The sequence below is a fragment of the Carlito syrichta genome, unplaced genomic scaffold, assembly GCF_000164805.1.
Source record: "Carlito syrichta isolate Samal-C Ts95f unplaced genomic scaffold, Tarsius_syrichta-2.0.1 Scaffold305309, whole genome shotgun sequence".
Taxonomy (NCBI): domain Eukaryota; kingdom Metazoa; phylum Chordata; class Mammalia; order Primates; family Tarsiidae; genus Carlito; species Carlito syrichta.
In genome coordinates, this window is record NW_007249405.1 from 179,689 (window position 1) to 206,512 (window position 26,824).

The window sequence follows — 26,824 nt, forward strand, 5'->3', positions numbered from 1 at the left end:
ATATATGTTTAGGGTGGATTTTTTTTGTTGCTGGATTGTACTTTTTATCATTAGGTAGTGACCTTCTGTATCTTTTTGAATTTTTGATAGCTTAATGGGTATTTTGTCTGATATTAAGATCGCAACTCCTTTCTTTTGTGTTCCATTCGCCTGAAAATTTGTTTTCTATCCTCTTACTTTGAGTCCTTGAGTGTCCTTTCTGGTGAGATGAGTGTCCTGGAGGCAGCATATTGTTGCATCATGATATTTTATCCAATTTGCCATTCTGTGTCTTTTCAGTGGTGCATTTAGTCCATTCACATGCAAGCTAATTACTGAGATGTGAGAGTTTATCCCTGTCGTGAGGTTCTTGTAGAGATTGTTGTTGTTGCTGCTGTTTGTTTGTTTATTTGTTTGTTGTCTTTCTTTTGATTTTTTGGCTTGATTCATGTGTGTTCTCAATTTTTTTCTTGCATTCTTGGGAAGGGTATGGTTGTTCTGTTTTTTCTTTCTTCTGTGTTTAATACTTTTTTAAGTGTTTCTTGTAGAGTTGGTCTAGAGGCAGTGTAAATTCTTAGGGACTGAATGTCTGGGAAAGATTTTAATTCTCCCTCACTGATAAAGCTTAGCTTAGCTGGGTTGGTTGAAATTGTTTATCTTTGAGAACTTTGAAGATTGGGTTCCAAGCTCTCCTAGCCTGAAGTGTCTCTGTAGATAAATCTGCTGCTATTCTAATTGGTCTTCCCTGGTAGGTAGACTGACCTTTTTCTCTTGCTGCCTTTAGAATTTTTTCTTTTATACCTACTTTGTTTAGGTGAATTACTATGTGTCTAGGAGTTGATCTTCTCATTTGTTGTCTTGCAGGGGTTCTCTGAATCTCTTGTGTTTGAATGGTTGTGTCTCAGAGGAGATGAAGGAAGTTTTCTTAAATAATTTCATGGAATTTTTGTTTCAGGATGGTGTCTGTCTCTCCATCTGCCTCAGGAATTCCAATTAATCTTAGATTCAGCCTCTTGATATAATCACTTATCTCTTGGAGGCTTTGTTCTGTCTTTTAAAGCTTCTTTTCTATGTTTTTAACAGACCCTATTTTGGTCTTCAAGCTCTGAGATTCTTTCTTCTGCTTGGTTAATTCTGCTTTCCATGCTTATCAGGTTGTTATTTATTTCATTCACTGTATTCTTTATTGCTGTGATCTCAGTTATCAGCTCCTTCATTCTTTCCTCTTATTTCTCCTCATTTCTATTTATTCTCTCTATTAATATCTTTATATCTGGGTTTGTGATATTCTTGGTTGTTGTCTTACCAGGGGTCTGTATGACACCCATAGTCTTCCTTTGGTTTTTCTTCATTTGTGAAGGTTCCCCCCGCCCCCCCCCTTTTTTTACCTCTTCTTTAATTTGTTTGTTCAGTGATGGGGGATAGCTTTTACTTCTGTTTGCTCAATTCCTTATTCTGTTTGCTCAATCCCTTATTCTTCCTTACATAGATCTTTTGGCTTTGTTCAATTTTGAAGCTGGACTGGGGTGGTAGTCTGTATTTTTTGCTGTTTTGAGATTTGATTAAGGGAAGATCTATGATTCAGAAGCTATCTGCAGATCTCAGTATCTGCTGACAGGTGTGTGGGCCCTCAGAACTCACTTCTCACTGCTTTACAATCTGTCCATGCAGTGGGGGCTATGTTTGCCCCCAAAAGCCAAATGAGATAAGAAAAAGGAAAAGAATGGAAAAAGGAAAGAGGAAGATGAAAGGAAGGTGAAGAGAGTGAAGAAGAACAGGGAATATAGGTGCACCAACTAACAAACAGAGAAACAAAGACAGAACCCCCCAAAAAACATACAGATAATCATATAAACAAACAAACAAAAAAACCCTGTTGATATATTCACCCTCAAAAATACATACCCAGAAACAGAAAATCTAAAACAAAAACAAAAACATTAAAATAACCAAAACAAAGCAAGTATGGAAAAAAAACAAAAACAGAAAGAAAGAGAAGAAAACTAAAACAAACAAACAAGCAAACAAAAAACTTGCTCTGTGACCATTTCTGTTACTCCAGATTCCTCTCCCAAGCACTGTCGCCACTTTTGGTTGCCACTGCTTTTGGCTGCTGCCATGTTAGGAAGAAGCTTTTTTCTCCTGCCCGTTCCCTCTGCTCTCAGCGCAGGCTGACAGGATTGCTTTCACCGTGGGTTAGATGCCCCACAGCCTACTGTGGGAGGAGGATGGATCAGATCTGGACTCACCTGACTCATCTGCTGCTGCCATTGCTATCAAATCTCCCACTCAAATCAGACATGTCTTTGCCTGGTCCAACGTGGGGGAGGGGCTCCTTTCTCTCTGAGTCTGATGGTCAATCCCAGAGGGGTGCAGGGGTAGCCTCTGAGTCTCAGGTTGGAGGCTAGACAGAGTTAGGTAGGGCAATGAAGGTCTCTGCCTGGTCCCAGGACTTAGAAGATGGTGCTGGTCGGTGTCTCCTCCCTGGCAATGGGGCTCGAGGTCTGTGTTTGAGGTTCCATGCCCTGCCTTCTCCAGTGTTCCTGCTGTTAGTGCCCAGTTTGCTGCTGCAGGTGAGGGTGTGGGCCAGGTGCCAGGTAGTGAGGAGCAATTGTTCTCTGCTACCTCCTTTCAAGACAGCCCTGAGAATGGCAGATGATCCTGTGTGCTGGAGGCTCCAATCTCAGGGTGGTGGTGGAATGCAGTCACCTCCAGAAGACAGCTCTGGGTGCATGAACCTGCATCTTCCCTCAGACAGACTTTTACTCACTCACCAGCACACACCCACTCATGCAAAGAGTCTTTATGTGGAGACTCACACACTCCACTTTTGTGGAGACTCTCACACTCCAACTAGTTCCATCACCATCTTGCCTCTCCAAGCTCTTAACTGTCCTCTTTCAACTTTTCTTATCAACTTTAGAGTTTGTCTATATTCATAAGATAACTTGCTGATATTTTGATTAGAACTTGTGCTGAATGTATCGATCATGTGCAGAATAGACATCTTAACAATTTTTAATCTTCCTACTCATGAACATGAAACATTTATTTATAGATGTTTGATTTCTTTAATTAGAATTTTGTAGTTTTCTTCAATCGATATTGTATATACTTTGTTAGGTTTATACCTAAATTCTCAGATTTTTGATGTGTACAGAAATAATATTGTGTTTTCAACTTCAAATTCAATTGTTCACTGCTAAAGAAACAATTGATTTTTGTACATTAACCTTATATTCTGCAATGTTGCTATTTTTGCCTATTAGGTCCACAAATTTATTTTTAATTTCTGTTTTTTCTTTCATTTTTTTTGCATAAACTATCATGTATCTGTGAACAAAGACTTTTTTAATGATAATCATTCTAACTGGAGTGAGGTGGTATTACACTGTGGTTTTGATTTGCATTTCCCTTATGACCTGAGATATTGAGCATTTTTTTCGGAGACTTACTGCTCATTTATATTTCTTTTTTTTTTTTTTTTTTCTTTTTCTTTAAAGGTGTAGGGTACAATTCAGGATTAGGTATACAAATGTTCATTATGCAGTTACCCTTGTTGATGAGGTGTGCTCCTCCCTCCCCTGACCATTTCCCTCAACTGCCAATCCCATCCTCCCTCCTCTGTCAATTTCCCACTACTGCCAATCCCTTTCTTATAGTATTATGATAATTGTTCAAGGTCCACTTATGAGTGAGAAACATTTGTTTTTGCCCTGTTCTTGTTTCTGTGATAGATCACTGAGTATGATAGACTCTAAATCCATTCAAGTTGCTGCAAAGTCCAACCATGCTGCCCATTGAAGCTGGACTGGATTAAAAAATGTACATATACACAGTGGAATATTATGCAGCCACAAAGAAGGACAAATATATTTCTCTTTAAAAGAAATATCTATTCAAGACTTTGAGTTATCTTTTTAAATTGAGTTTTTTTTAATCTATTATGGATATTAACCTTTTATTAGACACATAGTTTGCAAATATATTCTCCCATTCAATAAGCTGTATTTCACTCTGTTGATTCCCTCCCCACCCCCATGGGAAGCTTTTTAGTTTTGTGCAATCTCATTTGCTTGTTTTTTGCCTGTGCTTTTGAAATCTTTTCTCAAAAATCCTTGCCCAGACCAAAGTCATGAAACTTTCCCTCTATGTTTTCTTCTAGTAGTTTCATTGTTTTGGATCTTACATATAAGTTTGAATCCATTTTGAGTTTATTTTTAAACAGTTTAATTTCATTCTTCTGCATGTTGATATTCAGCTTCCCAACATCATTTATTGAAGAGAACATCTTTTCCCTGTTGTGTGTTCTTGGCACCTTTGCTAAAATTCAGTTGGCAATGAATGCATCAATTTACCTCTGGGTTTTGTATTCTATTTCATCGGTCTATGTGTTCATTTTTATGCCAGTACCATGCTGTCTTGGTTACTATAACTTTGTAGTATATTTTGAAGTCAAGGTTGTGTGATGCCTTCAGCTTTGTTTTTGTTTTAGCTTAAGATTGCTTAGGATATCCCAGACCTTTTGTGTTTCTAATATAAATTTTAGAATTTTTTTTCCCTAAATTTATGGATCATATAATGGGTACCTAATAGGCATTGTATTGACTCTGTAAGTCACTTTGAGTAGTATGCTCATTTTAGAAATATTAATTATTTCAATCCATAAACAAAGATATCTTTCCATTTGTATCTTCTTCAGTTTACTTCATCAGTGTCTTCTCGTTTTCATTGTAAATCTCTTTTACCTCTTTGGTGTAATTTGTAATTTGTACTTTAGTATTTTGAGTTTTTAAAATTGCTATTGTAAATGGGATTGCTTTTTTGATTTCTATCTAAGTTTCCTATCAGCATGTAGAAATGCTACTGATTTTTGCATGTTAATATTGTCTCTTGTGAATTTACTCAATTCATTGATTAGCTCTAACAGTTTTTTGGTAGAGTCTTTAGGGTTTTCTATATATAAGATTATGCCATCTGCAAATAGGAACAGTTCAAATTCTTCATTTCTAATTTGGTTGCATTTTATTTATTTCTTTTACATAATTCTCTGGCTAGAACTTCTGGTACCATGTTGAGTAGAAATGGTGAAAGTATGCACACTTATCTTGTTTCAGATTTTAAAGAAAAGATTTCAACTTTTTTCCATCCAGGATGATATTAGCTGTGAGTTTGGCATATACAACCTTTATTGTGTTGAGGAGCATTCCTTACATACTAATTTGATGGAAGTCCCCCGCCTCCACAGGAAGCACTTTTTCTGCATCTATTGAGATGACAATATGGTTTTGTCCTTCATTCTATTGATGTGATTATCATGTTTACTCACTTGCTTATGTTGAATCCTCCTTGCACCTCTGGGATGAATGTGAGTGATCTTTTTAATGCACCCTTGGATTCAGTTTGCTAATATTCTGTTGAGGATTTTTGTATGTGTGTTCATAAGAAATATTGGCCTGTAGTTTTGTTTGGTTGTATTTCTGTCTGGTTTTGGTGCTAGGATAATGTTGGCTTTATAGAAGGAAACTGGAAAATTCCCTTCTTTTCAAATTTTTGAAAAAGTTTGAGGAAATTTGGTATTAGTTCTTTAAATATTTGGTAGAATTCAGCAGTGAAACCATTGAATCCTTGTCTTTTCTTTGATGAGAGACGTTTAACTTACTGGTTCAATCTCCTTACTTACTTTTGGTATTTTCAGATTCTCCATTTCCTCATAGTTCAATTTTGATGAGTTGTATATGTCCAGGAATTTATCCATTACTAGACCGTCCAGTTATTTTTGGTGTATAATTGTTCATAATAGTCTCTTATGACTCTTTTTGCGTTTCTATGCTGTAGGTTGTAATGGTTCCTTTTTCATTTCTGATTTTATTTACTTTGGTCCTTTCTCTTTTTTTCTAGTCTAGCTAAAGATATATCAATTTTGTATATCTTTTTTAAAAATCCAACTCTTTGTTTTGTTGACCTTTTGCATTATTTTACAATTTTTATTTCATTTATTCTGTTTTGATCTTTCTGATTTCCTTCTTTTATGGAATTTGGGCTTAGTTTGTTCTTTTAAGTTTCTTTAGGTGCAACTATATTATATTTTTATATTTATATTTGTAATCTTTCTTCATTTTTGATGTAGATATTTGTTGCTATATACTTATCTCTTAGACCTGATATTGCTGTATTCTATACATTTTGGTATGTTGTGTTTTTATTTTTATTTGTCTCAAAAACATTTTAAATTTTTCTTTCAATTTCTTCATTGACTCATTGGCTGTTTAGGAGTATGCTGTTTAATTTCTACATATTTTTAAAGTTACTCTATTATTGATTTCTAGTTTTATGCCATTATTGTCAGACAGAAATACTTGGAATATTTTTTGATCTTTTTAAATTTGTTAAGGCTGTTTTTGCTTAACCTATAATCTCTTTTGGAAAATGTCCCATGCACCTTTGAGAGAAATGTGTATTCTGTGATTGTTGGGTGAAATATTCTCTAGAGTTCTGTTAGGTCTATTTTGTCTAGAGTGTAGTTTAAATCTAATGTTTCTTTGCTGATTTTCTGTCTATCTGTCCATTAATGAAAGTGGGGGGGTTGGAGTACCCTACTACTATTGTATTGCAGCCTCTTCCACTACTTTTATAAATATTTGAATGATATATTTAAGTATTTTAATGTTGGGTGTGTATATATTTATAATTCTTATATCTTCTTGTTGAGTTGACCCTTCATCATTATATAATGATCTTCTTTGTCTCTTTAAGGTTTTTTAAAATTTAAAGTTCATTTTATCTGATATAATATAGCTACTTCTGCTCTCTTATAGTTTCCATTTGTGTGAAATATACTTTTCCATCTGTTTGTTTTCATTTTATGTGTCCTTACAGGTAAAATGAGGCTTTTGTAGGCAGCATATAGCTGGGTTTTTATTTTTATTCATTTGGCCACCCTACATATTTTTATCAGAAAATATAATCCATTTGACATTTAATTTTTGACAGAAAAGAACTACTATTGCCATTTTGTTAATTTTTTCTCATTGCTTTGTATATCCAATAATTCTTCCTTCTTTCCTATTTTCCCTGTTATTTTTCCTAGTTGTCTGATTGATTCCTTCATTTTTAATTTTTAATGCATCAATTGCAGGTTTTTTGATCTGTGGTTACCATGAGGCTTACAAAAAACATTGTATAGTTATAACAGGTTATATTAAGTAGATAACAACTTCAATTACATTGAAACAACTCTCAAATATCTACACTTTAACTCCATCCCCCAACATTTTGAATTATTGATGTCACAATTTACCTTATTTTTTATTGCATATATAAACAAATTATTATAGTTATTATTATTAATAGTTTTATCTTTTACATTTCATAGTAAAAACATAAGGGGTTTATATCCCATCATTATATTTTTAGAATATTCTGAATTTGACTGAAAGTTTACTTTTACCAGTGGGTTTTATACCTTTAAATTATTTTGTGTTATTTATTAGCATTCTTTTTCTTTTTTTTGTTTTGAGTTGGAGTCTCACTCTGTCGCCCAGACTAGAGTGCAGTGGCTGCTCCTGGCCACCGCAGCCTCAACCTGCTGGGCTCCAGCGATCTTTCCATCTCAGCCTTCCGAGTAGCTGGAACTAGGTTGGAAACTCCCTTTAGTATTTCTGGTAAGGAAGGCCTGATGGTGATGAATTCTATCATCATTTGTTTCTCTAGGAAAGTCTTTATCTCTTCTTCATTTCCACAGGATGGACTTTCTGGGTATAGTATTCTTGGTTGGCAGTTTACTTTTTTCTCTAGCACTCTGAATATTTCTTCTTACTCTCTTTTGGCCTGTAAGGTGCCTGCTGAGAAGTTTGCTGCTAGGTGTATTGGAAGTTCCTTATAGATCATTTGCTTCTTTTCTCTTGATGCTTTCAGAATTTTTATTTGTCTTTACCTTTAATGTATTAAACAAAAACTGTCTTGAGGGTAGTCTTATTTGGAATGAATCTGACTGGTAACATTTGACCTTCCTGTACCTGTATATTTGTATCTTTCTCCAGGTCTGAAAAATTGTCTGTGTTTTTTCTTGAAACAAGATCTCACTGCCACCCAGGTTGAAGTGCAGTGGTGCACTAATAGCTCACTGCAGCCTCAAACTTACAGACTCAAGCAATCCTTCTGCCTCAGCTTTCCCAGTAGCTAGCACTGTAGGCAAACACTACCATACCTAGCTATTTTTTAAAAAATTGTAGAGACATGAGTCTTGCTATATTGTCTAAGCTGTTCTCAGACTCTGGGCTTCAAGCAGTCCTCCTGTGTTAGCCTCTCAAAGCACTGGGATTACAAGTATGAGCCACCATACCTAGCCACTGATTATTTCTTAAATAAACTTTCTATCCCTTTGTTTTTCTCTACTCCTTCTTAACGTCCAATGACTTGTACATTTGCTCTTTTGATGTTATTCCGTAACCTTTTCATTTCCGTTATCCCTTTTTATTCTTTTCTTTTTTTCTGACTGTATATTTTCAAATAATCTTTTTTTTTTGTTTACATATTTTTTCTTCTGTTTGATCAATCCTGCTGTTGATGCTCTCTATTGAATTTAAAAATTTCATTCATTGTGTTTTGCAATTCCAGAATTTCTGGTTTTTTTTTTTTTATTATTTCAATCTCTCTGTTAAATGTCTGAACAAATACTGAATTGTTTCTGTGTGTTATTGAAGTATGCTGAGATTCCTTAAAACAGTTATTTAGAATTCTTCGACAGTTTACAAATCTCCATCCCTTTAGGGTCAGTCACTGGAACCTTATTTTGTCCCTTTGGTGAGGTCATATTTCCCTGCTTGTTCTTGATGCTTTCCTCGTGAACATATGTCAGTGAGTACAAAGTGAAGATTTGGGTATTCACTTCTGTCTTTACAGTCTGGCTTTGATTGTGCCCTTTCTTCTTCAGTATGCCTTTCCTGACACCCTAAGCTCTGTATTGTGTTCCCCAAACCCATGACTACTACAGCCATTTCGGCACTAGAGGTTACTATAAACCCAAGGTTTCTGAAAGTCATGGCACTGAGGTTGGCATGGTGTCACAGGCTAGAGGGACCTAAGGAAGATCCAGAGAATGTACTGTGACTGTGTGGGAGAGCTGATCCAGGTTCTGAGCCAAGAAGCCTGTCCTAGTGGTCTAGACAAACATGTCTCTCAGTGGTTATCTGCCAAGGGAACCCACAGTTCCTTGACTGCATTGAGAGGGGCTGGAGACAAGATTGGGCTGCTCTGGGATCTGCCATAAAACAGAGGCCAGTGAGCCTTCCCCGGTAGTCCAGAAGGGCATGTGTCTTCTTGCAATTTTCAACATAGGTGGGATAGTTTCTCAAATGCTGAGAGGGACTAGCCTCCCTTAGAATCTGCTGTGGAGTGGAGGTTCAGGCAGACAAGTAACTCTTAGTCTATGAGATATGGATAGGCCTTCCTCCTGGTCCTTACACAAGCAGTATTAAGCTGGGGGCACAGATGAGAGGAACTGGAGCCTAACCATAAGGCAACTTTCAGGTCCACTGCCAAGAAAAATGTCAGCAGGAAGACAAGTCTGTCTACTGAGGCACTAATGAGTGATTCCTTCTGGATCCCTTGGAAGTTGGTTTTGGTTGCAGATTCAAGGCTAGGCAGGGTTTTAAGCCAAGCTCCTCAGGGCTATTTATGAACTTGTAAATGGAAGGATGGCTGACAGGTCTGCCATCTGGGTTTGAGTCTACACTCTCAAAGGTGTAGAGAACTTCTAGGTCTTGTGCTCCACTGGGGTTTCAAAACCTCTTACCTGAATCCCAAAGCTCTCACTAATGGACTTTGTCTGTGATGGATGGAACATTTTTGTTGTGCAGGGGATAAGGAATAAGAGTGAGTGATCTCCTCTTCTGCCATCTTGCTCCTTTATTAGCCTTTAAAACCCATGGGATATATAGGGATCTTTCTTGTTTTATTTCTTTTTTTCCAAGTTACAATCTTATTTGTTGATATATTTATCTATCAAGCTATTAATTTAGGGACATATGCATGTATTTATTTCAACAGTTTTATTGAGGTATAATTTGGGGATTAAAAACTGTACATGCACAATGAATATTTGTATACCTAACCCTTAACTGTACCCCACAATTTTAAAGTAAAAAATATATATTAAAAAAATTTTTAAACTGTACATGTTTAATGTATACAGTTTGATGCATTTGGACATAGGCTTAGTCCATGATACCAGCACCACAGTCAATGTAATAAGCATAGCCATCACTTCTAAAAGTTTCCTTCAGTTGCTGTGTGTTTATTTTAGAATAAGAGCACTTGCATGAGATCTATCCTCTTAACACATTTTTAGTGTAAAATATTGTATTATTAACTATAGCCATTATTTTGTACAATAGATTTCTAAAAAATTATTCATATTACATAACTAAGATTGTATACTCACTGAGCAAAAACTCATTTACCTTTTCCCTCTTCCCCTGGGAATACCATTTTGTTCTCTTCTATGAGTTTGACTATTTTAGATTATTATTATTATGTTTTGACACTAAAAGATCTTTTTTTAAAATTTATTTATTTTAGTTTTTTATTTTAAAGATTTTGGGTACATTTTAGGGTTAGGTATACAAGTGTTCATTATGCAGTTACCCTTGTTGGTGAGGTGTGCCCCTCACTCCCCAGGCAGTTTCCCTCGATTGCTAATCCCACCCCACCTCTCCTGGCAGTTTCAAATACTGCCAATCCCTTTCTTATAGTATTATGATAATTGTTCAAGGTCTGCTTATGAGTGAGAACATGTGATACTCAGTTCTTTGTTTCTGTGATAGATCACTCAGTATTATAGACTCTAAGTCCATCCAAGTTGCTGTGAAGTTCATAATTTTGTCCTTCTTTTTGGCTGCATAATAGTCCATTGTGTATATGTATCACATTTAAAAAAAATTCAGTCTTCTTTCTATGGGCAGCACGGTTGGTTCCATGTTTTTGCTATTGTGAATAATGCCGCAATAAACATGCATGTGCAGATATCTTTTTCATAGAGTGATTTGAGTTCCTCCAGGTATATTCCCAGTAGGGGATATGGAAGGTCATATGGAAGGTCAATTTTCACCAAACTGTTTTATATAGGTAGAATCATGCAGTATTTTTATTTCCATGGATTATGTCACTTAGCATAATATGCTGCAGGTTCATCTATGTTGTTGAAAATGTCCGATTTTTTTTTCTTATTTAAGGGCTGATTAATATTTTATTCAATGTATATTCCACATTTTTCTTATCCATTCATTTATCAAAGGACATCTGGGTTGGTTCCATATCTTCATTATTGTGAATAACAATATAAACAACATGGGAGGGCAAATATTTTTTGAGATCCTGATTTTCATTCTTTTGGGTATATATCCAGAAATTGAATCACCGAATTATATGGTAGTTCTAGTTTTATTTTTTTGAGAGGCTCTTTATGCTGTTTTCCATAGTGGCTGTACCAGGTTACATTCCTATCAACACTGTACGACAGTGTGCAAGAGTTTGTTGTTGTTGTTGTTGTTGTGGTTGTGGTTGTTGTTCTCCACATCCTTGCCAGCACTTGCTATCCTTCATCTCCTTGCCAACATCTGCTATCCTTCATCTTTTTGATATTAGCCATTCCAACAGGTATGCGGTTATAGCTTATGTGGTTTTAATTTGTACTTTCCTGATAGTGATGTTGAGCACCTTTTCATATACCTTGTGGCCAGTTGTGTGCCTTCTTTCAAGAAGTGTGAGTTCAAGTCTTTTGTCCATTTTGAAAAATTGGCTTTTCTGGTTATTGAGTTATAGATGCTTCTAAAATATTTTAGATACCAATCCTTTATCATATGTATCATTTGCAAATATTTACCGCCATTCCATATGTTGCCTTTTCAGTTGGTTAATTGCTTTCTTTGCTGCAAATAAGCATTTTAGTTTGATATTGTACCACTTGTTTATTTGTGGTTTTGTTGCTTGAGCTTAAGGTGTCATATACAAGAAATCACTACTTACAGTGATTATCAAGAAATATGTTCTTATCTAGTATTTTTATAGTCTCAAATCAGACACTTAATTCTTTAATGAATTATGGGTAGATTTTTTGTGTGTTATAAGTTAGAGGTCCAGTTTCACTCTTTTGCATGTGGATACCCAGTTTTCCCAACACCATTTATTGAAGAGACTATTCTTTTTCCATTGTATGTTCTTGGCACCACTGTTGAAAGTCAGTGTACCATACATGCATGGATTTGTTTCTGGATTTTCTATTCTGTTTCACTGGTCTATATGCCTGTCTTCATGTCAGTATTATACTGCTTGATTACTGGAGCTTCATAATATATGTTTGAAATCAGGAAGCATTAGGGATCCAGCTTTGTTTTTCTTCAAGATCACATTGGCAACTCGGGACTTTTGTGATTCCACAAAATTTTAGATTTGTTTTTCTAGTTTTGCAAGTCATGCCATTGGGATTTTAATAGGGAATGCGCTGAATCTGTAGATTGCTTTAATTTATAGACATAATTTACAGACAACAGTATTATGTTTTCTTATCCATAAAAGCAGGACACTTTTCCAATTTGTGTCTTGTTTAATTAATTTCATCAATATATTTTAGTTTTGAGTGTATAAATCTTTCACCTCCTTGGTTAAAGTTTATTTCTATGTATTCTATTTTTTGGTGTGATTGTAAATTTTTTTTCTATTTTCTTCTTGGGATAGTTTGTTATTAGTGTATCAAAACACTATTGATTTTTTGCATGTTGATTTTGTATCCTCTAACTTTAGTGAATTCCCTTGTTAATTATAATAGGTTTCTTCAGTGAAGCCTTTAGCATTTTGTATACATACATGATTAAACATGTTCAAACAGAAAGTTTAACTTATTATTATTATTATTTTTTGAGTTGGAGTCTCACTCTGTCGCCCAGACTGGAGTGCAGTGGCTGCTCCCAGCCACCACAACCTCGACCTGCTGGGCTCTGGCGATCCTTCCGCCTCAGCCTTCCGAGTAGCTGGAGTTACAGGCATGCGCTACCACGCCCGACTGATTTTTTGATTTATTGTAGAGATGAGATCTCACTGCCCAGGTGGGTCTCGAACCCACGGGCTCAGGCAATCCACTCACATCAGCCTCCCAAAGGCACGGGATTACAGGCTGAGCCACCGAGCCCGACTTTATTTTTCAGTTTAATTACCACTTTCTCTTGTCTTATTTCTCTGACTAGAACTCCACTACTATATTAATAGAGTCACCAAGAGTGAGCATTCATATCTAGTTCCTGATCTTAGAAGAAAAGCTTTCAGTTTGTTACCATTGAGTGTTATGTTAGCAGTGGACTTGTCATATACGGCCTTTATTTTGTTGAGGTACCTTTCTTCTCTCCCTGATTAGTTGAGATTTTGAATTTTGTCTTGAACTTTGTCTACATCTATTAGGATGATCATATGCTTTTTATCTTTCATTTTATTAATGTGGTATATCACATTTATTGATGTCTGTACATTAAAATATTCTTGCATTCCAGAGATAAATCTCATTTGATCATTGTGTATAATCCTTCTAATATTCTAATTAAATCAGTTAGCTAGTATTTTGTTGAGAATTTTTTGCAGTTATGTTCATCAGGGATATTTCTCTCTTTTTCTTTTCTTGTAAGATCCTTCTCTGACTTTGGTATTAGAGTGTTGCTGGCCTTGTAAAATGAATTTGATTGTGTACCCTCATCTTCACTTTTTTGGGAAAAGTTTGAGGACTGGTATTCGTTCTTTAAATTTGGAAGAATTTAGCAATAAAACCATCAGGCCCTGGCCTTTTCTTTGGTTTTTTATTACTGATGAAATATCCTTAGTATTGGCCTATTCAGATTTTCTATTTCTTCAAGATTCAGTCTCAATAGGTTGTATATGTCTAGTTGGTTGTATCCATTTCCTCCTGGTTATTCATTTTTTGGCATATAATAATTTATTGTAGCCTCTTATGATCCCTTTTATTTCTCTATCAGTTGTATTGCCTCCTCTTTTGTTTCTAATTTTATTTATCATCTCTTTTTATTCATAGTCTAGCTAGAAGTTAATCAATTTTGTTTATCTTTTCAAAAAACCATCTCTTAATTTTGTTGTTTTTTTTCTGTCATTTTCTAGCTCCATTTATTTTATTTCTCCTCTAATTGTTATTATTTCTGACCTTCTACTAACATTGGGCTTAATTTAGTCTTTTTTTTCTAGGTATTTGAATTGTAATATTCAATTATGTATTTTAAATATTTCTTTTCTTATGTCTGTGTTTATTGCTATAAACTTCCCTTTTAGAACTATTCTTGCTACATCCCATAAGTTGTGTTATGATGTGCTTTCCTTTTCATTTGTGTCAAGATATTTTAAAATTCTGCTTTGAATTTCTTCTTTGACCCACTGGTTCTTCAAAAGCATGTTGTTTAACTTCCACATGTTTATGACATTTAAAAAATTCCTCCTATTATTGATAACCAGCTTCACATAATTGTTTTTGAAAAATATACTTGACATTTTTCAATATTAATTTTGTTATGACTTGTTTTGTGGTTTAATATATGCTCTATCCTGGAGACTGTTGGTTGTATATTTGAAAGGAATGTGTATTATGCTGCTTGTTAGATGGAACATTGTGTATGTCTATTTGGTCTATTTGATCTATAGGGTGATTTAAATCCAATGCATCCTTACTGATTTTTTTGTCTAGATAGATGGTTGTCTATTTTTGGAAGTGGATTTTGAAACCCTAATATTGTATTACAGTCTACTTCCCTTTCATATATATTAATATTTGCTATGTGTATATAGGTGATCTGAGGTAGAGTGCATACATATTTGTAATAGTGATTTCTTCTTGATGAAATAATACCTTTACCATTTTACAATGATCTTTTTCTCATTTTACAGTTTTTGATTTCAAGTCTGTTCTATGTGATATAAGTGCAACTAATTCTGATCTCTTTTGATTTCTATTTGCATAGAATATCTTTTTTTACATCTTTGCACTTTCTTCTTTTTCCTCCTCCCCACCCCTGCACTTTCAATTATGCAAGTTCTAAATTGCCATTTTGACAATTATATTCCGGTTATTGTATGCATCCTTTTCTCCCTTCTTCCACTTTTGCTATCTTTTTTGTGATTAGATTATTTTCTCTAGCAGTACGCTTTCATTCCTTACTTTTTATCTTTTGTATAGCTACCACAGCTTTTTGGTTTGTGGTTATCATGAGGCTTATAAGAAACTCTTGGAGTTACAACAGGTTATTTTAAGCTGATCAGAACTTAACTGTGATCACAAGAAAAACTCTGTACTTTTACTCCACCACCCTCATTTTATGCTTTTGATGTCACAATTTAAATCTCTTAAATATAGCATATATTCTGTAACAAATTGCAAGCATACCACATTTCATGGTGTTTTACTTTGTTGCCCTTCCAGAATCAACAGCAAGAGTTGCATGGGTCTTCGGTGACAATCACAGCTAAGGTCCTCCTGATCTCTTATTCTCCCACCAAGAAAATTGTGGTTGAGGGGATTCTACTCAGCATGAAGTCTGACTTGTGAGCCCACTCATGGTGTTTGATGAGTAACACTCATGGAGTGGCTACAAAACTGATCTATGGGCATGTGTGGGATATGGAACTGAGGCCTGATGCATGGGCACACAGAGATTATGGCTCTCGAATTAGGGTGATAATGGCACTGATTCCCAAGGTGCAGGTGCCCCCTCTGCAGCAATGGCTATGTTATGTGAGGCAAGGATGCACGTGAAGCAACATGAGAGCTGAGAACACAGCCTTGTACAGACTTAGAGTGGCTTTAGGATTGAGGCAGGGCCTATCTTTCTGTTGTGGCTGAGCTATTGCCCCAGGTGCAGGTGCCCTTGTTGTCATGTTGGTAACAGTGTGCTTGTGAATTAGCCATAGAGATGAGAATGGGAACACAAGTATGCCCAGAATGACAGTGACTCTAGGACCTGGGTGGTACTTAGCTCTCTAAGGTGTTAAAGTCAGTGCCTGGAATGTAGGTACATGCAGAGAGAGTTTGACTTTGGGGACTTGGATGCTTAACTAGCTCACTATGGTGATGGCTGTGATATTTAAAACATGAATGGGCCTCAGAGCAGCCACAAAGTCTGGGTCAGAAGTGTCGACACTCACAGGGTGGATAAGGCTCCAGGATTGGGGCTTGCACAGAGTTGGGAAGGATACAACCTTCATTCCCAGAGCTGCTGCTTCTTGGGGAATGAAGAGTATACATTCATGTCTTTTCCCCTGAGGTTTTCTCTCTGGCAGAAATGGCTATTGGTTACTCAGTGGGAAAAGATGTCCGTGTCCTCTGGGAAGTGGGCTACTGGAGGCTGTGCTGGTTATTGCTGTGTGACTGACATCAATAATTTTTGCCCTTTTACCTTTTTCCTGGCCTCTAAAATATTCCAATCTCAACCACAATCCTTTATATGTACATATTATTTATTTATTTGCTTGACTATGTTGCTGCAGATTCTTTTATGGGCCCCTGAGCTCTCTTTGGTCTATTTTAGTTTATAAATAGTTGTCTATATGTGGATTTTTTTAGGAGGATAAAAGCTAATATCTCCTACTCTGCCATGCTGCAAATGTCTCCTAAACAGAGATTTTCTTAAATTGCTGGAACTAATAAATCCTCCAGTCATTTCAGAGTGGCTCTGTGTGAATGTGGAGGAATGATTTTGACACTCAGCCAGGCAACTGACAATTCTCCCTTTTCCTTCAGTTCCCACTTGCACAAAGCCTCAATGTCAGTTAAAGGTAAGGGCTTAGGGTCTTATTCTATTTCTTCCTCATAATAAGCACGGTCTGGGGCATGTACTTGGTCTTCTAGGGTCTAAGGAATATGTTAGAGATATTTAAAGTTGCTATGAATATTTTATTACCCAGCTTATTTTTAAGCTTTGGTTAGTCTATTGTTTTCCCCAACTATTATCCAATACCCCAGGCATCTGCAAAGTGAATCAGTTGCCTATAATTGTTTTTGACAAATGACCAGAGGAAAAAGGTTTTTCACAATGTGTGAGCTCTGAATTAAGTAAAATACAGACAACCTTGCAAGGGGGTCTTCCAAAGAACTGCCAGACATGTTAAATAATGGTAATTTCTTGGGAAAGAGGCTTTGAAAGAGTTCTAGCCCTGTTCTGCTCTCTCCAGTGGCTGCCAGACTATTTGTTTTCACTGTGAATGAGAGCTGTTAATTTTCAGGACTACCACAGAGCTGAATTCTGGGGATGAGAATAATGCAAGCTAAAACTCCACAAAGCATATTATCATTATTATTAATTTTTTTTTTTTTAACTGAGACTAAGGGAATTTTCTTGAATAAATTCTCCCTGGGTTGTTGTAAGACTTTGGTTAATTTTCAGAGTCCTGAAAAATTTGATTCTGACATTTTTTTTTTCCAGTTTTCTTGCTGCCTTTATGGAAGAAAGAATCATCAGAATTTCTTTCTCTGACATTTTCCCTGTCACCAAGATAAATTTTACATCTAGTTAGAAGAAAAGAAATGTTACTAACATGAATATTTCTACATCAAGAAGACATTTTCAAGTTGAAAATTAGGAATAAAACAAGTTACTTTGGAAAAATTTGAAGGGATTTATGGTTGTCAATCTCCAACATATTCCTAATAACCCTTGACTCTTGGTGTTTTGTGGTTTCTCTCCACCCACACTGAATCAAGATTGATTTGTGCAACCAAGAGAGTAATGTGGAGGTGATGGTTTAAAGACTAGTTCGTAAAACATATTGCTACCTCCACCTTGGTTACTTGGAGAAGCCAGTTGCTATGTTGTGAGGATACTAAAGAATTCCTAGGGAGAGGCCTATGTGGAGAAGAATTGAGTATTCTGTCAAAACCCAGCACTAACTTGTCAGCTGTGAGTGATATACCTTGGAAGAGAATTGTCTCACCCCAGTGAAGCCTTTGATGACAGTGGTACTAGAGAGCATCTGATTGAATCTTGTGATAAACCTTTATCCAGATCTGCCCAGTCAAGGTGTTTCTGAATTCTTGACTAATAAAAAACATGAGATAATAAATGCTTGTTGTTTTAAGTCTTTTGTTTTAAGTTTTGTCATAATTTGTATCTCAGCAATTGATTACTAATACCATAAATAATTCAAAACATTTATTTATGAGGAAGCAAACATCCTGAAGAAGAAATTGAAATACGTTTATAAAAATTACTCCAGTGAAAATATCAGCTCTACAAAGTGGTAGGGCCTCTTTTACACTTACCAAACTTTTGAGGTTATGTTCAGAGCAGAAAAGATTATAATTGTGACTATCCCCTATTCATTTTCTGAAGATAAAGTAACTCTATTACCAAGATGTAAGGATAAAATAAGTGAAAAATTATAACCTACTTATGAATATAGATACAAAGATCCTAAAAATTTCTATCAACAAATAGACTCTAGTAGAGTAAGGTGTTCCAGAAATGCATTATACATCTATAAAACTATAAAAATTTACACCAGAAGCACTAACATCAGAATAAAAATATATTAATGAAAATTTTAAGAACTCAGAAATGGTGCACACCAACTCTAATACCAGTTATGAAATGATCCATTATTTTTATACTTATTTGAAATGTCTTAATCTATATTATACACACATGATTTGTTAGTAATATAAGTATATATTTAATATTTTAATTCAAATATACATATTATGCATATATGTGACTTACATTAAAGTGTATTAACAGACAAAGTGTAAATATTTTGAATCTAATGATAGATCTTGGCAAAACTCAGAAAATAATTAGTAATTAGTATTCCAGATATAAAAGCATTGAAACAGAAAATTCAGGTAAAAAGAAATTAGAATGCTAATGAATGTTTTTTAAAGTATAATTTGGTGGTAATTACATAGGAAATACTTATTTTCTAGCAAATCCCCAAAGTTTTTCAAGGAAGAACAGTAGCCAGTGTAGCATTAGTTTAGAAAGAAAAAGGTAAATATAATTGACACATTTTCTGGAGATTATTTATTTATAGTATGTCAAAAACTTCATATTGGCTCAGACATTTTACTTAAGGCTTGAAATATGAGTGTTATATATATATATATATATATATATTTTTTTTTTTTTTTTTTTTTTTTTTTTGAATCTTAGTCTCACTTTGTCACCCAGGCAGAGTGCAATGTCATGCTCACAGTTACCACAGCCTCAGTTTGCTGGGCTCAGGCAATCCTTCTGCCTCGGCCTTCCAAGTAGCTGGAACTACAGGTGTGTGCCACCTGCCTGGCTATTTTTTTGATATTGTAGAGATGAGGTCTCGCCAAATTACCCAGGCTGGTCTTGAACTGCTGGGCTCAGACAATCCTCTCACCTCTGCCTCCCAAAGTGCTAGGTTTACAGGCATAAGCCACTGTGCCCAAACAATGCTTTATATTCTTATTGCTTATTTGTCTTTTCTTTACCTGTGTATTTTTTTTAAGCAAAAGAAATATATTTAAAAATCTTTCAAATTTTGCTTATCCTCTTACCTAGGGGAATGTGTTTGTTGCACAGGAGTACCAGGTGTTACGTTATTTTCCTTATGACAAATCCAAGAGATAACTTTGTTTTCAGTATATCTTATCACATTTAGAAGATGCTACATACCTGCAAATAGCGGACCACTCGGCAAACCAGGTCAGGTGCCATGAAGTCTCCAGTGAATCGCCAAATGATATCAGTCAAGATGTTGACGAGTCCTGTGAAAGAGTCTAATAAAAACACACAAGTGCTTAAATTCAGTCATTTTCAAATGTGTAGCCATGCCACAGTAAAAATGAATTCCCGGGAAGGTTTTTTTTTCCCCCCCTGATTTATCATATGGCCACTGAGAAAAAAAAAATAAAGCAATATAGGAGTTTCTTGACTTTTATTATTGGAGCTTGTTACCACTTAAAAGTGACAATATACGAAGAATTTCAGTAATGACTGAAGAGGACTCACACCAATCATAGTGTTGACCTTTTAAGTCACAGGAGAGGAGTTTTAAGGTAATCCAGAGCTGTACAACATCACTGTGTGAGAGTCGAGAAAGGGCAACAATGAGATAAGCAAAATCTTTACCATTGGAAAACTTCTCAAAATTCCCCTCTCTGTGTTCATTGTTTTACAACTTGGGCCTCTTGTTATTTTCCTACACCACATCTCAGTTCCCCTTTATCCAGTTTCCTTTGCTTTCTTCTTTTGCTCCCTTTAAACATCTGCCCTTGGAAAAAATCAAGTCTATTATCTATCAATTTAATTAATGTGGTTGGTTAAACTACGGGAACTAACACTAAGGTCAGGAACTTTGTTCTCCTGCGGGCAGGTCATTGGTACTCAATCCTGTAGTTATAGATTATACAAACTATATAGGCAAAATATGTTATATGTCTAAAAGCTCTTTTTCACCCCTGTATGGCAGACATCACTAATTTATTATTATAAGATCCAGAATCTTTCTCAAAACAGTGCTTCAGGGATTTTCTGCTGATTGATGGATGGGATTGAGACATAAGACTGGATATGCAAGAATTCATTGATTTGGGATCACTTTTGGGGGAGCATTACATATAACAGCTTGTCAAGGACCCCACAAGGGAGAAAACTCATCGCTAAAGTAGCTCTTAGAAGCCTGGGGGAAGTTATGGTTCTTCCTAAGCAAAATGGGAATACTTACATTGCCTTGATACATTCTAGAGAAAAGAATAAAAAGGCTAAAGGAAGTGAACATGTTGTAACAGATATGTTACAGAAGACAGAAGACCCATTTGATACTTATTTTCTATGGAGGGCTCAGAGGACACATCATTCCTGAAGACTATCAGGAAGGGACTGGTAAGAAAGAGAGACACCAGCATCACCAAGAAGCTCTGCAAGCCAGGGTGGATGGTAAGGAGAGTGGTCACAGAGCCAGGTCTTGAAACATTATGGCAAGTACGTTATGCAATGTTTCTTCTAGCCTTTCCTCAAAGAGACCTATGGCTATTTGTTTGGGTGACTGTACACTAGGGAAAGCAAAATACTCAGAAATATTGAGGACTACTAGGCACTGGGTCTGAACTGACATGAAACTCAAAGAGATGAAGTGTCATTATGGTCCCATTATTAGAGCGGAATCTTATAGGGCCAGGCAATCAATGGAATTCTGGCTGCGTGAAATAGTCCATTAGGTCTGCAGACCTTCTCATAAGTCATTCCTCCAGCATCTCCAGTATTTAAGTATTGGGATTGATATAATTAGCAGTTGAAGCAACATCATATTGAGTTTCCAATGAATATGGATAAGGAAAACCAAATGGGAAGTACTCAATTCTCCAGTTTAGTTCCTCCAATTCACCAGTTTGTACTCTAGAGAATGACTGTAGACTGCCACAATATTAAACAGTTAGCATCCCTGACTGTAGCTACAGTACTGAACGTGATATCTTTGCTACAGCAGATTAATGAGGCCTCAGGTACGTGGTGTGCAGGTATTGATTTGGCAAGTGTTCTTTTCCAATTTGATCAGAAAGAAGATCAGAATGAGTTGGCATTCACCTGAAACAGACAATAATATTCATTCTCTGTTTTGTCCAGGGATATGTTAACTCTCCTAACAACTGTAATAAAGAGGTCTGAAGAAACCTGGACCATTATGCAGAATATAATGTCAATACATTTACATTAATGACGTCATTGAGAGAGACAAACAAGAGGTGTCTAGTACATTAGAGGCCTTGGTAAGACATATGCACTTCGGGAGGGTAAAAGAGAAACCCTATGAAAATTTTGGAGCATGTCACATCAGTAAAGTTTTTAGTGGTTCAGCAGAGAGGGGCTGCTGGAATACTTTCCCTTCCATTTCCAAATAAGAGATAAATTGCATCATCTGATAGTTCCCACCTCAATAAAGGAAGCAAAACACCTGGTAGACCTCTTTGGGTTCTGGAGGAAGCACATTCTAAATCTAGAGATAGTGCTCTGTCTTAAATATTGAACAATATGGAAATCTCACAGCTTTGAGTAGGCATGGAACAGAGAAGTGCTCTGCAGCACATGTTGGCTGTAGTATAAGCAACCCTACTACTTGGGACATATGGTGTTGCAAACCATATGGTGTTGCAGGTGTCAGTGGGAAAAGATAGATTTTGGAGTTGATGGATGCTCAGTGAAATAATCAGAATGCAGGCCCCTAGGGTTCTGGATCAATGCCATGCCATCTGTAGTGTAAAATTATACACCTTTTGTGAAATGGTTCCTAGAATGTTTCTGAGCCTTAGTCAAGGTGGAATGGTTGATAATGAGGAGCCAAAAGTAATTGGAACTGACCATTATGAGCTAGATTCTGTCAGACACACTAAGTCATAAAGTCAGACTTGTCCCATAGCTGTCCATTGGACGATGGGAACAGCACATCTAGGATCAGCCCACATAGGTCTAGATTGGCATGAGGAGGCTGCATGAGCATGTAGCCCAGGTGCCTATATGTCATCCACCAGTGTTGTACCAGTGCCCCTTCCCCAGCTATTTATAGCCTCATGGGGGGGGGGGAGGGTTGTTCTCCATAACTAGCTAAAGAGGAGGTAAAAGTCCAATTTTGGTTGACAAATGGGTTAGTTCACTATGTAGCAGCAAAGCACAAATATCTATTCACTGCATTATATCTGTATTCAGAGGTAGCCTTCAAAGATAGTGGAGATGGAAGAGTTCTCCAATGGGTGAAGCTGCAACCAATATACCTGATTATCCACTTTATGTGAAAGGGAAAAAAATGACCTAAAATGAGAACATATGTAGATTTCTGCACAATAGCCAACAGTCTAGCTGCATGGACAGAGACTTGAAAGTAAAAGGACTGGAAGATTGAAGATAGGGGTCTGAGACACAGGCATGTGGATGGAACTATGGGAGTGGGTACAATGTGTGATTCTTGTATCACACATTTAACACTCATCAGAGCCTCTGGGCAAGATGGTGATGAAACTGGTCAGAATGTGAGAGTCTCCACAAAAGCAAGTGTCCATAAACTCTGCATGAGTGGGTGTGTGTGCCAGTGAATGAGTTAAAGTCTGTCTGAGGGAAGACTCTGGTTCATGCAACTAGGGCTCTCCTCCAAAGGTGACTACAACCCCCCACCACACTGAGATTGGAGACCAGGTGCACGGGATCATCTGCCATTCTTGGGGTTGTCTTGAGAAGAGGCAGCAGACAACAGTGGCTTCTCACCACCTGGCACCTGGCCCACACCATCACCTGCAGCAGCAGACCAGTCACAAGCAGGAGGAACCAAGGAGAAGGTAGGTCATGGAGACCTGGAATAAAGCCCCTATGCTGGTGATGAGACACTGACTGGTGCCATCTTCTCAGTCCTGGAACCAGGCAGAGACCTGAATTGCCCCACCCAGTTCCACCCAGCTTCCATCTTGGGACCTAGAGTTTATTCTCTCATTGGACACTGAGAGACAGACACCCCTCCCCCATGCTGGAACAGGCACAGACATGTCAGATCTGAGTGGGAGACTTTACAGCAGCAGCAATGAGTAGGATGAGTCCGAGTCCAGATCTGATCCATCCTCCTCTCACAGCAGTCTGTGGGTCATCTGGTTCATGCTGAGAGCAACCTTATTAACCTGTGCTGAGAGCAGAGGGGAGGGGCTAGAGACCAGAGCCAATCCAATTCTTAAGGTGGAACCTGGAGCAGCCAAAAGAAACCTAGAGTTACAGCAATGGCCACAGACTGAGGATTTTTCCTAAATTTTTCTTTTTGTTTGTTTTTTGTTTTAGCTTTCATTTTTTTCTTCTTTCTGGTTTTTTTTTTTTTTTTTTTTTTAGATTATCTGTTTGTGTATGGATATTTTTGAGGGAAAGTAAACCAACAAGGTATTTTTGTGTTTGTTTGTGTGATTGTCTACTTTTTTCTGTCTTTGCTTGTTTCTCTGTTTATTCGTTAGTTGGTATGCCTGTCTGTTTTCCCTCATCTTTTCTCTATTCACCTTCCTTTCATCTACCTCTTTTCTTTTTCCATTCTTTTCTTTTTTCTTACCTGATTTTGCAGTCAGGGGCAAAGACCCCTCACTGCATGAACAGACTGTAAGGCAATGAGAAATGAGTTCCAGGGAGCCCCTACACCTGTCAGTGAAAACTGTGATCTGCAGATAGCTTCTGAATCACACCTCCTCCCTTAATCAAATCTCAAAACTGCAAAAACCACAGGCCCCCACCCCCAGTCCAGTTTCAGAATTGAATAAAGCCAGAAGATCTACATAAGGAAGAATAGGAGATTGAGCAAACAGAAATAAAAGCTATCCCCCTATCACTGAACAACAGAATTAAACAAGAGGCAAAAAAGGGAGAGGAAAACCCACATATATGAAGAAAACCCAAAGGAAGAGTATGAGTCTCACGCAGACACCAAGGAGGTCAGCCATTGAGAATACAGACTATGGAATTCAAATAATGAAGAGCCCCCTGAAGGACTTGTCCCCAACCACAAACCCAGATATCAAGATATTAATTGAGAGAATAAATATAAATAAGGAGAGAGAAGAAGAAAGAATGAAGCAGTTGATAACTGAGATAACAGCAATAAAGCATACAATGAATGTTATAAATAACAAACTGATAAGCATGGAAAAAGCAGAATTAACCAAGCAGAAGAAAGAATCTCAGAGCTTGAGGACCAAACAATGGAACAAACCCAAACTGTTAAAAACATAGAAAAGAATCTTAAAAAGACAGAAAAAAACTCCAAGAGATGAGCAATTATTTCAAGAGGCTAAAACTAAGATTAATTGGAATCCATGAGTCAGATAGAGAGACAGAGACCACCCTGGAACAAACATTCCATGAAATTATCCAAGAAAACTTCCCTCATCTCATCAGTGACATGAACATTCAAACACAAGAGATTCAGAGAACCCCTGTAAGAAAACAAATGAGAAGATCAACTCCTAGACACATAGTAATTTGCTTACACAAAGTAGGTATAAAAGAAAGAAATCCTAAAGACAGCAAGAGAGAAAGGTTAGACTACCTACTAGGGAAGATCAGTTACAATAGCAGCAGACAAAATCTACAGAACCACTTCAGGCTAGGAGAGCTTGGAGATCAATCTTCAAAGTTTTCAGAGATAAACAAATTCAACCAAGAATCATCTACCCAGCCAAGCTAAGTTTCATCAGTGATGGAAAATTAAAATTCTTCCCAGACATCCAATCTCCAAGAGTTTATGCTGCTTCCAGACCAGCTCTACAAGAAACACTTAAGAACATATTAAACACAGAAGAAAGGAAAAAAAGAATGACAAAACCCTTCCCAAGAATGCAGGAAAAAGATTGAAAACACACATGAATCAACCCAAAAATTAAAAGAAAGACAACAAACAAATAAACAAACAGCAGCAACACAAATTCTATAAGAACTTCATGGCAGGGATAAACTCTCACATCTTAATAATTACCACGAATGTGAATGGAATAAATGCACCACTGAAAAGACATAGATTGGCAAATTGGATAAAATATCATGGGGCAACAATATATTGTCATTTACTCATCTCACCAGAAAGGACACTTGAAACACAAAAGAAAGCAGGAGTCACAATCTTAATATGAGACAAAATACCGTTTAAGCTATAAAAAATTCAAAAAGATATGGAAAGTCACTGCATAATGATAAAAGGTTCAATCCATCAACAAGAAATATCTATCCTAAACATATATGCACCCAAAATAGGAACACCAACTTTCATAAAGAAGCTTCTAGGTAAACTAAAAACAAATATTGACACTAAGCCCTACACAGATCATCAAAACAAAAAAATCAACAAGGAGATCTGGAACCTGAACATGATGCTTGACCAAATGGACTTAACTGATACCTACATAACACTCCACCCAACAACCATGGAATATACTTTCTACTTATCACCACATGGAACATACTCTAACACTGACCACATCCTTAGCCATAAATCAAGCATAAACTAATTCCATAAGATTGAAATTCTGCCATGCACTTTCTCAGACCACAGTGGAATAGAAATAATTATCAATGCTAACAAAGTTCCAGCAAAACTCACAAAGACATGGACACTAAACAGCATGATGCTAAACAACTTCTGGTTTAACACAGAAATTAAAACAGAGATTAAAAGATACCTGGAAACAAATGAAAACAAAGAAACATCTTACCAAAACTCTGGGAGACCATGAAAACAGTACTAAGAGGGGAATTCATATCACTATGAGCATACATAAAGAAAATGGAAAGATGACAACTTAATAGCCTAACAAATCGCCTAGGGAAACTGGAAAAGCAAGGCCACCAAAACCCTAACTTCAGCAGAAAAATACAGATCACCAAAACAAAAGCCCAAATTTGGGACATAGAAGACAAAAATACAATACAAAAAAATCAGTGAAACCAAAAGCTGGTTTTTTGAAAGGATAAGCAAGATTGACTAACCCCTAGCTAGACTGACCAAGAAAGAGAGAGAAAAAGTTCAGATAAACACAATCTGAAATGCAAAAGATGAAGTCACAACTGACCCCAAAGAATACAAAAGATTATCAGAGATTACTATGTACACCTGTATGGAAACAAATTCAAAAATCTAATTGAAAACCGGGCTCAGTGGCTCAGCCTGTAATCCTGTGCTTTGGGAGGCTGAGGTGAGTGGGTTCGAGTCCCACCTGGGCAACTTGGTGAGACCTCATCTCTACAATAAATAAAAAAAAAATTAGCCGGGTGTGGTAGCACGTGCCTGTAGTTCCAGCTACTTGGAAGGCTGAGGCAGAAGGATCGCTGGAGCG

At 36.6% G+C, this 26,824-nt stretch overlaps 1 protein-coding gene across 2 annotated transcripts in view; it reads right to left on the reverse strand.

Moving 5' to 3' along the window:
- The window catches only part of NPSR1 (neuropeptide S receptor 1), a 219,162-nt gene that overhangs the window by 49,156 nt on the left and 143,182 nt on the right, over positions 1–26,824 (reverse strand). The window contains exon 3 of one of the 2 annotated variants that reach the window (XM_008061523.1): positions 19,659–19,762. The exons of the other annotated variant lie outside the window; for it this stretch is intronic. Coding sequence (XP_008059714.1) covers positions 19,659–19,762 — 104 coding nt within the window. The remainder of the gene's footprint in view (positions 1–19,658; positions 19,763–26,824) is intronic. 2 annotated transcript variants of the gene reach the window in all.